At 54.4% G+C, this 11,736-nt stretch overlaps 1 protein-coding gene across 1 annotated transcript in view; it reads right to left on the bottom strand.

The window, feature by feature from the left end:
* Positions 1-6,557: 6,557 nt before the first annotated feature.
* Positions 6,558-11,736, bottom strand: part of SLC37A1 (solute carrier family 37 member 1) — a 55,125-nt gene continuing 49,946 nt past the window's right edge. The window contains exon 17 of the mRNA XM_007457358.1: positions 6,558-6,787. Coding sequence (XP_007457420.1) covers positions 6,558-6,787 — 230 coding nt within the window. The remainder of the gene's footprint in view (positions 6,788-11,736) is intronic.

Below are 11,736 nucleotides of genomic sequence, written 5' to 3'. Positions count from 1 at the left end.
TCCCAGCAGCTACTGCACGGAATGAAACGATGATGTATTTTTATACTGAAATCATATACTTTTTTCCTTAAAAGTCAGGATGAAACCTTCCATTCATGGATAGAGAATGCTTCAGCCAAGCTGCTTTAAAAAATAGCCGTGGGCTTCCCTGGTGGCGCAGTGGTTGAGAGTCCTCCTGCCGATGCAGGGGACGCGGGTTCGTGCCCCGGTCCGGGAAGATCCCACATGCCGTGGAGCGGCTGGGCCCGTGAGCCATGGCCGCTGAGCCTGCGCGTCCGGAGCCTGTGCTCCGCAACGGGAGAGGCCACAGCGGTGAGAGGCCTGCACACGGCAAAAAAAAAAAAAAAAAAAGCCGTGTGTGAGCCTCCTTTTCTAAAGGGGTCCACTCTCCCCTCTCTAATACCTTAGTGCCCTGGGTTGGGAAAAACACCAATCGCCTCCTAAAAAGCTTTCTGTTGCTGAACCACAACGGAGGGTAGCTATTCTTTGGGGAAGGTGCAAAATTGAATTGGGTCAACTGAAGACCTCACCTGCACACCTGAGCAGCTCAGGCCCCAGACAGAACCGTGCTCTGAGGCGGGAGCTCTGAGTCTTCTGCCCTTGTTGATGCAATTTAGTAACGAAAGAAGGACAGAGGCTGTATGGTAGCAAGGTGGCCGCAGCCTGCAGGGCACAGACAAACTCTGGCCACCTCGATCCCTGGAGGCCAGGCGAGAAGGATGCTTACAGACAAGGGCAGGGAGGGAGAATGAGAAGGACGTGTGGGCCAGAGGCAGAGGATGAAACACAGGATGCCGGAGGGACAGAAGGATGAGGCTGAGTGAACCGTGTGTGCGAAACTGTTTGGAATCCTCTTAGCGTCGATGGAAATTTTATCTTTAGTAGGAGGAAACTTTCTAAGCGTGTAAGTAACTTTGGTTAATAAAAAAGCAAGCTCCCTGTGAGGACCAGTGTGTTCAGAAGAACCCTCACCTCGCCTGCCCGCCACTGGAGAGCGGGGACAACAAGACGGCCGTGATCTACGGCCAGACCCTGATCACGGCCCCAGGGACAGCCTGCCTTTCAGTGCACAGGTGTTAACACTCGGCACCCTGTCTGACAAAGACGTGTGTCACCTTAGAAGATGCCTGTTCTGAGGAGGACGTCTGAAAGCCTGCTCTGAACTGTGCAGTTTTCAAGTGCAGCCCTGCTCCTGCCGGTGTGACATTTCATTGTCAAGGACAAACCTTGGGGTATTCCTTGCATCACATGATTTACAAAATATCCAGCCGCTGGGTTTGCTGGGGCCTGGGCACGACCTTCTGTGTAGACTGGGGACTTGTCCGCAAGCAGGTGACCCCCTCTCTGCTGGAAACGGTCTCTGCTTCCAGCTGCAAAACCACGGACTGTGTCCGACCCTGAGAAAACCGAGCACAAGGCTCTATTTGGAACTTTTCTTTTTTGAATGTAATGGAGACGTGAGCAGAAATAACCAACATTCTGCCTGAGTTTGTTTTTCTTTTAAACATTTTATTTCAAAGGTCAACAACCGAGAGGCAACACCCGAGGAAACAAGTGGTTAGAGAACAATATGGGAGCTTGTCTGAATCAGTAACAAGATGCCACATATGTTCCCTAAGCTTGTGTAACACACCACCCATTTCAATAAATAAACCCGCTCCAGTGCTGTGTCACCGAGGACAGGCTCAGGTCTGTGCGTGGCGTCATTGGGGGAGACAGAGGGCTGGGCGGGGGGCCCGGCCTCGCCGCGTCCTCCCCGCGACCCCACCCGGGGCCAGTGGCTTCGGGGCCCTTGGGGCTCCGGTGACGGGAACCCCCGGGGCTCCGGGGCGGCCGTCTGTCCTCCAGTCTGCCCACAGGCTCTGAGGGCTTCACCGCAGTCCACCCTGGATCGTTTCCGGGTGGGTGCAGAGCAGGGGGAAGTGCTGGGGACATCTTTTGGGTGACATGATGGGTCTGAGCTCTGTCTTGGTTTTGATGCAGGTGTCAGCTCTGTCCTTGCAGAGGCGTCTCTGCTGTCCGCACCCAGACTGCCTGCAGCATCCTGACTGTCCCCCGGCACGTTCCTGCCATCTGAGCTCCACCCACTCCGACATCCCGCGCTGAAATACCTGAGAGAGACCGAGGCTCCCCTGGGCGCCGCACACCAGTCCCGGCCGCTGCCACTCAGGATGCGGAGCGGCCACCCGGCGCCCCGAGGTGCCAGCTCGTGGGGCTCGGTGGGTGGCAGCCAGCACCGCCCACGAGCTGCTCCACCACTGCCGGGGAGCTCCACGGCCCGGCTGACAGTACCAGGATTTCTCAAAGTGGCTTGTGTGTCTTTCCCAGGTGAACGTGCAAAAGGCAAAGGGGAAATCACTCTTTTCAACACAGGATCCTTTATTTGAACTCTTCCTTGAAAGACAGTTTGTGAAGGACTGGCCCAGCCTCCCTCCACGGGACTCGAGGGGTCAGTGCTCCTTAAACCTGCAAGAGGAGGGGGAAACAGCAGCTGGTCTCCCAGCCTGCAGCGCTCAATTCACGCCCAAAGCGCAGAGCCTGGAGCTTCTCCCTTCCTGTCCTGAGGCCTCGGGGACAGAAAAGGGGAGAGGACACAGGAAGGGGGAGCAGGGCCAGGCTGAGCCTGGGAGCTGCTATGTTTGTCCGAAAGCTGCAGCTCAAAGAGCAGAAAAGAGGCAAATTTCCCGCACATTTTTTCACTCCATTTTGAGGAGAGGTTGCCGGTATCGTATCCACACCAGGTATTGATTAGGAAAGGAAAAATGAGCGTGAATGAGGCGTGCAGTGCCAGGGACCACGGGTGAGCTGTGGTCTTTTAGGAGAAGCAGGTGTGGCAGCAGACAGGCCGGGCTGGCGCTCAGAGGGTGAGGGGTGCAGGGGGCAGGGCGCACTTACAGAGCTTGGTTTCCCGTCGCCGACCCCGGGCAGCTCAGCTCCTTGTGTATGAGGCGGAGCAGGAACTGCACCCAGAGCAAAGACAAGGCCATGGTTACTGCTGGGAGACCCTGCGGGTGGTGCCCTGCTGTCAGTGGGAAGGTGCCAGAGCAGCCCCGCCCCCTGGGAGCCCAACCCCGCAGGCGCTCAAGTTCACCGTGTCTGCGGCTCTCCCGTGGGGCACTGGGGACCGGCTGCCCATGGAGGGGCCTCTTCCTCAGAACGTAAAGACCTTAAAAGCCTCAAGCAGAGCGGTGAGAGTGCCCCGCACAGCTGCCCACGGGCCAGGTCCCAGGGCAGGACTGCTGGGCACCGAGTCCCGTGTGTCACTGCGGTGACCGTGCTCCTGGGAATAAAGCCCTTAGGACAGATTCCAGCCAGAAGGAATCTGGTTTAAAATGAAACCAGTCCAGTCATAAAGTGTCCAAATGGGAAAAAGACAGAGAGTGAGGACAAGGTGACCCATGGTCACGGTGACACTGGGGGAGACCAGGGTAACGGAGCACCAGGCGAGGGTCCGCAGCCAGCAGCACCGGAGGCTGCCCGGCCATCCTTGGAGCAGCCCTGTTTCACGGGGTAGCTTCTGCGAGAGCCCTGGCCCTGCCGCCTCAGGGCCTGCTGGTCGCCCCACCAACTTCTCAGACGTGACAAAAGCAGCCGTCTGTGTGCACTGCCCAGCAGGGAGAGGGCCTCTTGGCCCCAGAGCCCGCCCAGGTGGCTGCAGCCCTGTGTGACGGGGGTCAGAGGGAGAGGGGAAGGCCCGGGGCTCGGAGAGCAGGGCCCCAGGCGTGATCACAGCCAGTCCGCCGGCCCCCAGGGTCACCTGCCGGGTTCGTGGAGGTCCAGCCTCAGACGTGGAAGGTGAAACTGGCCTACTGACCCCAGAAGAGGCGAGGCATGTCTGGTCTTTTTTTCTTTTCTTTCGGTACGCGGGCCTGTCACTGTTGTGGCCTCTCCCATTGCGGAGCACAGGCTCCGGACGCGCAGGCTCAGCGGCCATGGCTCACGGGCACAGCCGCTCCGCGGCATGTGGGATCTTCCCGGACCGGGGCACGAGCCCGTGTCCCCTGCATCGGCAGGCGGACTCCCAACCACTGCGCCACCAGGGAAGCCCGTGTCTGGTCTTTAAGGCTGAAAAGACTGTCCTCAGTGGAACCACCGATCCGTCTGCTGGCTGTCCTTCTGGCTCTCTCTCCTGCAGCGATTCTGGCTGTAGTGTCTCATCTAACCTAGCCGGGGCCTCGGCCTCGCAGTTGTTTGCCTGTCATGTGTTTTCCCTTTCGTCTTTTCTGACATTTCAGGTGTGTTTCCTGTAAGTAACTGGAGTCGGGGTTTCCAAGCCAGTCTGCCGTCTGCTGGTGACCACAGACCCGCTGGGATCCTCTCCCACACCCCTCACTCCCAGCTCTTTTCTCTTCAATGACTGCTTCGACCTCAGGTTCTCCAGTTTCTTCCTCTGGGACTCCTGCTGGACGGTGCCGGGCCGTCTCATCTGAGCCTCCAATCTCTATCTGCTCCCTAGTATTTTCCATCTCCCTCTTTCTGGGCTGCATTCTGGATGGTTTCCTTATACCTGTATGTCACCAGCTCTGTCTTTTTTAGTTGTTCTTGGCACGTGAATTCAGTTCCTTCTTTGCCATCTTCAGTAATTTTTTTTCATCTTTTTAAAATTGGAGTCTAGTTGATTTACAGTGTGGTGCCCATCTCTGCTGTACAGCAGAGTGACTGACTCAGTTATACACATAGAGACAATCTTTTTTTATATTCTTTTCCATTATGGTTTATCCCTGGGGGTTGGATATAGTTCCCTGTGCGCTACAGTAGGTCCTTGTTGCTTATCCATCCTCTGTATAATCGTTTGCGTCCGCTGACCCCAAACTCCCAATCCTTCCCTCCCCCACTGCCACTCCCCCTTGGCCATCAGAGTCTGTTCTCTATGTCTGTGAGTTTGTTTCCGTTTTGCAGATAGGTTCATTTGTGCCATATTTTAGATTCCACATATAGGTGATATCATATGGTATCTGCCTTTCCCTTTCTGACTTACTTCACTCAGTATGATCATCTTAGTAATGTTACAAGTGTTTATTTTTACAGTTTATGCGATAACCCTTTTACCTGCCGTTTGGGGGTCTGTTTGTTGTGCCTGTCACTCCATCACAGCGGGCCGTTTCCTACTGTTTCCTGATTTGGGAGTGTGAGCCCATCTGCAGCTGGGTGTTAGAGGCCCCACGCGGCGGGGGGTGAACTTTGTCCCTCTCACATGGTTTGGGACTTGCTTCTGCCAGAGAACCAGGTACATCACCACCCTAGAACCAACTTTACTTAATTTTTTGTAGGTGTTATGTAATATTTACATAATGCTAAGTTAAAAAATGGAAGGTTACTGTAAGCAGGTCCATGGCTAAAAGTTCTCAGGGAAGACTTCCCCCCAGTCTGGTGTGTGGGCTGAGACGGCACACATCCTGGCTGTCTTCTGTACCAGTGTGCAAACGTGCATGCTTTCACTACACGCAGGGACCCCCGATGGTCCGGGCTTGATGAGGGGTCTCCACTTCCAGCTCCGCATCCTGGGCCAGCCCAGCACCCTGCCTCTTAGTCCCAGGGCTGTGGGAGGGGAGGCATAACCACCCAGCCCCTCAACTGCTGAGACCGACGACTCACCCTGGCTGCTCCAGCATCAGCCTGGGTACTTATTTTAGTTATCTTTACATTCTGGGGTCCTGGGGATATCCTTTCCTTTCTTACGAGTTTAGCTGCGCTTTAAAAGGAAGTTTAGTGTGTATATTACCTGGTATTTCTGAAATTGAAGTGTTTTCAGCCTTAAACAGCCATAATGATGGGAGTTTCACTGCTACTTGGCGGAAATGATTTGGGGACGTAATTGAAGAGCTGCTTTTAACACCTAGTAACAGGTTCATAAGTTGAGAGTCGGTATTTGATTCTGTATGAAATGGGGGGAGCTGTGTCTTAGGGCTTCCGGGAATGAAAATATAAAGGTTTCATTTAATCGATGGAGTTGATATTTCCAAGATCCTCAACCCATTTGTAACGGGATCAACATTCGGTTTTCCGGGTGACGCGAGAGGAGACGGTGGCTTCAGGTCCGGGCCCCTGTGCGGGGTGACCAGTCGGGGAGGCGCGGTGGCCACTCTTGCAGGTGGCTGCTGCAGGGCTGTGCCATCGGGACCGGCCTTCTCCATCCCGGGGAAAGCCTCCGACCTTCGCGTGCAGGAGGGGACGGACGCAGGGCGCAGAGACCACAGTGCTCAGCGCTGCGTGGGCGGCCCTGGCTCCTGTTCTGAACTCTAGAACAGTTTGGGTGCGGGAACCAGCTGCTCCCCCAGTGCGGCCGACTGGGGGCAGGAGGCGTGTGGGAGCAGTCATGGCACCGGGTGGGAGGCCAGCTCGGTGCACCATCCCCTTTAATCCCCACAGTAAATCCCGTCCCTGGTGCCGTTATTCTGCCCACTTCACAGGTGCATGCTTCGGAGCAGAGGGGCTCAAGAACCCGCCCGAGGCACACACGGGCCCCCTCTCAGCCTCTTTCCCAACCTGCTGGAAACCACCTGCTGCTGCTTCGGACATCTGTTTAAACCAGAGAAAGGGCCTAGGACCACGAACATTTAGGGGTCTGTCACCGGCCCAAACTCTGCCAAGAGCCCCAGGAGTCCGCAGGAAAAAGTGCCACCGGTGTTTGGCCGACAGCCACAGAGACACTCGTGAAAGCTGCTTGGCTGAAAAGCAAGATGACTCACCACTAAGGCACAGGCGTCTGCAAACATCAGCATATAGAACACGTTGCTCCATCCCGACGGGGAGAGGAGCCCGGCCAGCAGTGGGCCCAGTGCTGCTCCTGGAACGAGGCAAAGGGACACGGGTGGTGCTGTGTGCAGAAAACTCTGCAACATGACCACCCAATATACCCAGGCCCAGTAGATATACGGGAACGTGCTCAACACCTTACTCCTAACTTTAAAAAGCACGTTAAGGGGACTTCCCTGGCGGTCCAGTGGTTAAGACGTCAAGCTTCCACTTCAGGGGGGATGGGTTCGATCCCTGGTTGGGGAGCTAAGATCCCGCAAGCCATGGAGCATGACCCCAAAAAAGAAAAACCACGTTAAACGCTAAAATTTCACTCTCACCTGTCAGATTGATAAGCGATTAAAAAAAAGCCTGGTACTTGTACTGGTGAGGGCAGGATTGGTACAAGCCTTTTTTGGAGGCAAATCTAAAAATGTCTTCACTTTACAATATCCATTCTTTTGACCCAACAATCCCATTAAAAAATTATTAAGGAGTCAGAACCTAATGCACAACCTTAGATATTCTTATGCTATAAAAATATTTGGTTAAATATGGATAAGGTTCATAGATGTGAACACTCTATCACTGTTAACTTCCTGATTCTGCTCATTGTACTGTGGTTACACCAGGAATTCCTTGTTTTGGGGGAATACATGCTGAATACATAGCTATTGGTAAAAGGGGCAGCATGTCTGCAATTTACTCTTAAGTGGTTTGGGAAAAAGCATGCACGTGTATATTCATAAGTATACACGCATGTGTGTATACATATGCGCCCGTGTGTGGGTGTGTATGTACAGAGACAGGGAAAGGGAGGGAGGGAGAGGGAATGATAAAGCAAATGTGGTTTCTTTGTACTATTTTTGAAACCTTTTTGTAAAGTCTCGAATTATGTCAAAATAATTTTTTTAAAAACGATAAAACAAAAGAAAGCAAATATTCCTCAAAATATCCAGAGATATCTGTTTGAGAATATTTGTTGCAGCAGTTGTTTATTTTCCTAAGAGAGACTGGAGTAAGTTATGAAACGCGTGTAGGATGGCTCAGTGGCTTGGAACAGGAAGAAGCATGGAGAATTCACACCAAGTTACTGACTGAGATTTAACCTCCGAGGGAGGTTGATGAGGGTCTTTCCTACGTTTTAAGCGTTCACAAGGAGTGCTTACTACTTTTATAATCGGAGAAGCAATTGTGTTTTTTGAAAGTCACAGAAGGACTCCAGGTAAACGTGGCTTGTTCCCACGTGCTTATCTCTTCCCTCCCAAACACCCCAGGATGAACCATAACTGAGTTAAAAAAAACGAAAAGCCACAAGGAGACGGGAAGGCGCCGCTTTTGAGGATGGGATTTAAAGGGCGTGACTGGCACAGTTTTCCTTGCTCACGAGAAGGGGCCGGGGACTCCCAGCTCAGAGCCAGACTGCCAAGCACGAGGCAGGGGAGGAGGGAAAGTAGGAGAAAACGGGATCTGGCTGAGACTCTTCTGTCATGAACTGTTAGATACGACCCTCCAGCCCCCCGATCCCAGGTTTCTCCTCCTGAGCATCACTACTCACTACTCACTACTCACACCCACACCCCAGGAGAGCAGAAGTTTAACCTTGCCTCCCAGTGGCAAGAATGCTGGCAGTGAGGTCACAGCCCTGTAGGTCCTGGGGTGGGGGGGGTCTCCTCCTCCAGACCCCAGTCGGACCCCAAAGACCAGCAGTTGACATGCCCGCCGTGCAGAAAGGGCTTCTGACGAGTTCTTAGTGGCTCCGTCTTAAATATGAATATATGTTGGGATGGCCAAGGTTCGCCGGTGTAGAGGAAAGCCTCAAGGTGAAAGCAAACACGCTGGGAGGAGGGGGAACCTGGGGGAAATAAAGAAACTGTGGAGAACATTCCCAGGAAAATGTCATCCTCAGAGAACTAACAGAAAAGGAAGCTGAATCATGCGAAACTCCCACTCCCGCGTCTGCAAACCACCCAGCTTCAGCAAGTTCACAGCATTCAATCTCACAACACTGCATCCAAGAAGTAAGAACAGGACGCGCTGAAAGGGCAGAATGACACTAATGAATATAACATTGTGATGCCTGAAATAAAAAGTTCAGTACGGAAGTTGGAAAGGAAAGCCAAGAACATCTCGGAGAAAGTAGAGGACAACAAAGACATCGTCAGGGAAAAGGAAAAAAGAAAATTGAAGGACGAATCCAGCAAGTTAAACATCCAACTAATGGGTTTTCTAGGAAGACAAAAACAGGAGACGAGACTTGTCAAAGAGAAAACACAGCACACTTTCCCAGGGGTGCAGGGCATGTGTTTCCAGACTGGGTGGGCCCCAGGTGCCCAGGGCACGGGGGATGCAAAGAGGCCGCAGAGGTAAAGTGAGCCTGGGGGCCTCCAAGAGGAAAGACCAGAGGTCAGAGGTGGAGGCCTGGGCTAAGGGTGACAAGGGGCTTCTCTGTGGTGACAGCGGGAGCTAGAAGACACTAGAATTCTGGAGAGAAAGGACTGTCAGCTGGAATTCTATACCCAGACAGACTATCCACCAAGGGAGAGAACTGAATCCAGACCTCACAGACTCCCGAGCTCTCAAATCTGCCTCCTGCAAACTATTCCTTGGAAGCTACTAGGAGACGTTTTCCACCAAAGAGAAGTAAACACGGGATCTAGGAAACAGGGGTCCACCGTGGGCAAGACATGAAAGGGGCTTGCAGGAGGGCAGTACAAGCAGCTCTGGGATGAGAGCCGTGTCCTAGGCAGAGCACAGGGGTCGCGTGGCTGCAGGGCCCCTCGCAGGCTGCCGGCCACGCTGGAGAGGAAGGAACAGCCGAGACAGAAATGAAAACAAGAGGGAAAACAGGGCGTTTGTTACTTTGGGGAAAAACAAAAATGTGCATATTAAGGGTGTACAGTTAAAGTTTATTTCTGGGCTCAAGCGTGAGCGATGTTAAGCAGTCAGGATGGCTGGGGAGGACGAGAGGAGGGGCCGTGGGGAGCGGGGTCCCCAGCTTCCTCACCAGGAGGACAGCAGAGAAGGTCAAAAGGTGATGGATCAAGAAACATGTGAATGTGTATGTGGGGAAGACTGGAAAGAATGGTCGAAAGCGATGGCTTCTAGAAAGAGGCGGCGGAGGGGGCGTGGGCAGGGGACTGTCATTTTGCATTATAATACGTTTCTAAGACTACTATCTGGTTTCTAAAGTAACACTGTGTGTTACTTTGAGAAAATAAAAATTAACTTGAAGAAATTCAGGGCTCTATTTAATCGCTCTGCATAAACACATAGGAACAGCCAGCCTTGCAGCCCACTGGGATGCAGTTCTCAACCCTGTGAACGCCACCAAACGCATGAACTGGTGTCCCTGCAACCGTCTGGCTCTGGTGAACTGCGAGAAGGCACCAGCTCGTTCACAATTAGTCGAGCTCTGTCTCCGTCGGAACCAACATCATTTAAAAAATACATCAAGGTAAACGCCCTTGTGAACAGAATTTCTGCTGGAACAGTGTGCATTTTCCGCTTGAGGCTGGCTCTGCTTCCATCTACTTGGGCAGCACTTAAGCAGAGAAACAGTGGGGGAGACACAGCGGGGGACGTGCCTGCCTGCCGTTTCCATGGCAACCACCTCCTCTGTCCGGTGCACTGGGGCTGCCAGAGCCCATGGAGTCCGAGGCTCAGCCAGACCCCAGATGCAGGACCTGCAGCGAGCGCAGAGGTCAGGGATGGTCTGAGTTAGCCTCTGCCCTCCTTCTGTGAGGGGTGACAGGTGTCCAGAGCTGGGCTTTGGTTCCTCCTGCAGCTCAGAGCCTGCCCCCGATTAGAGACGCAGAGTCTCTAGCCTGGGCCAAGAACTTCTGCTTCCCTCTTGTTTTGAGAAGGTGAACAAGAAAAATGTGTTCTTTAGGCTACGTCATAATTTCCTTCTGTTCAACCCCCCAGCTTCTGCTTTAAAATGCAATCGGGGCTGCCGGCCAAGCCCCCAATCTGCTGTCAGAAAAGGGTGCCCCAGTGGGCGCTGGACTGACTCAGACAGAGGCCTCTGTGGACAGAAGGTAGAGAGGATGCTGCCGGGTCACACAGCCCCTCAGAGCCGTGCTCAGCCCAGGAGTCTCCCGACAGTGCATCTTCCGGGCCGTGGGAAACTTCTCAGGGGCCATCACAGGCCACGTGAGCCCGGCGGGGCGTGCTGGCAGACCACGGACACCCGTCACACGGCACGGCCCCCTGCCCTACCGCCCTAACCCCAGACCTGTACCCCAGCTCCCAAGAGGTGCCCCCGAGGGGATGTTCTCATCGAGAACATCAGAGTGGTGAGACCACTATCACAGTGCGGCACGAGCAGGGACTGGGGAGGCCCTGTCCCAGTGAGCCGTGCAGGCTGAGGCCTCTGCTACCCGGCCCCTCGTCTTCGAACCCGACAGCCTGCATGGGACACCGCCCGGCCCACCTGTGATCTCCCGTCTTAGAGCCACGGGGCAGTTCCTTCCTCACCCACTTACTGAGTGCCTGCGCCATCCCAGGCGCCGTCCCGGGGCTCAGAGTACAAGCGAGAATGAAACCAACTCCTGTCCTCCTGGGGCTTCCATTCAGGTGCAGGGAGAGAGGACAGTACAGAGCAGACAGGTGGACGGTGCTCCAGAGGAGGGCGGGCCAGCGGGGAGAGGCCCTGAGCCTGGGCAGGGAGGGGTCCGCACGCCCCAGACAGGGTGGACCGAGGAGGGCCGACGGAGAGGCCGGTATTGGGTGGAACTGTGCTTACAGAGCCGCTTTTGTCCGGCAAGTGCTTGGTTTACTGCTACAAGGGTGCTCCAGACCCCCCAGGGCCCCTCCCCACCTGGCCTGCCCTCTCTCTCATTGTCCCCCTACTTCAGGGGCCTGGGGCAGCAGGTGACACATCAGGATGCAACCGAGATCCTCCGCAGCGGCCATCGGGGCCACTCCAGCCCACCTCCCAGCTTCAGTTCCCGTGTCTCCAGAAAGGGGCCCTCACCGACGCAGGAGCCCGGGGCAGGC

This window comes from Lipotes vexillifer, unplaced genomic scaffold (assembly GCF_000442215.2).
Source record: "Lipotes vexillifer unplaced genomic scaffold, Lipotes_vexillifer_v1.1 scaffold1944, whole genome shotgun sequence".
Classification (NCBI taxonomy): Eukaryota; Metazoa; Chordata; class Mammalia; order Artiodactyla; family Lipotidae; genus Lipotes; species Lipotes vexillifer.
This window is presented reverse-complemented; position numbering and strand designations above follow the sequence as displayed.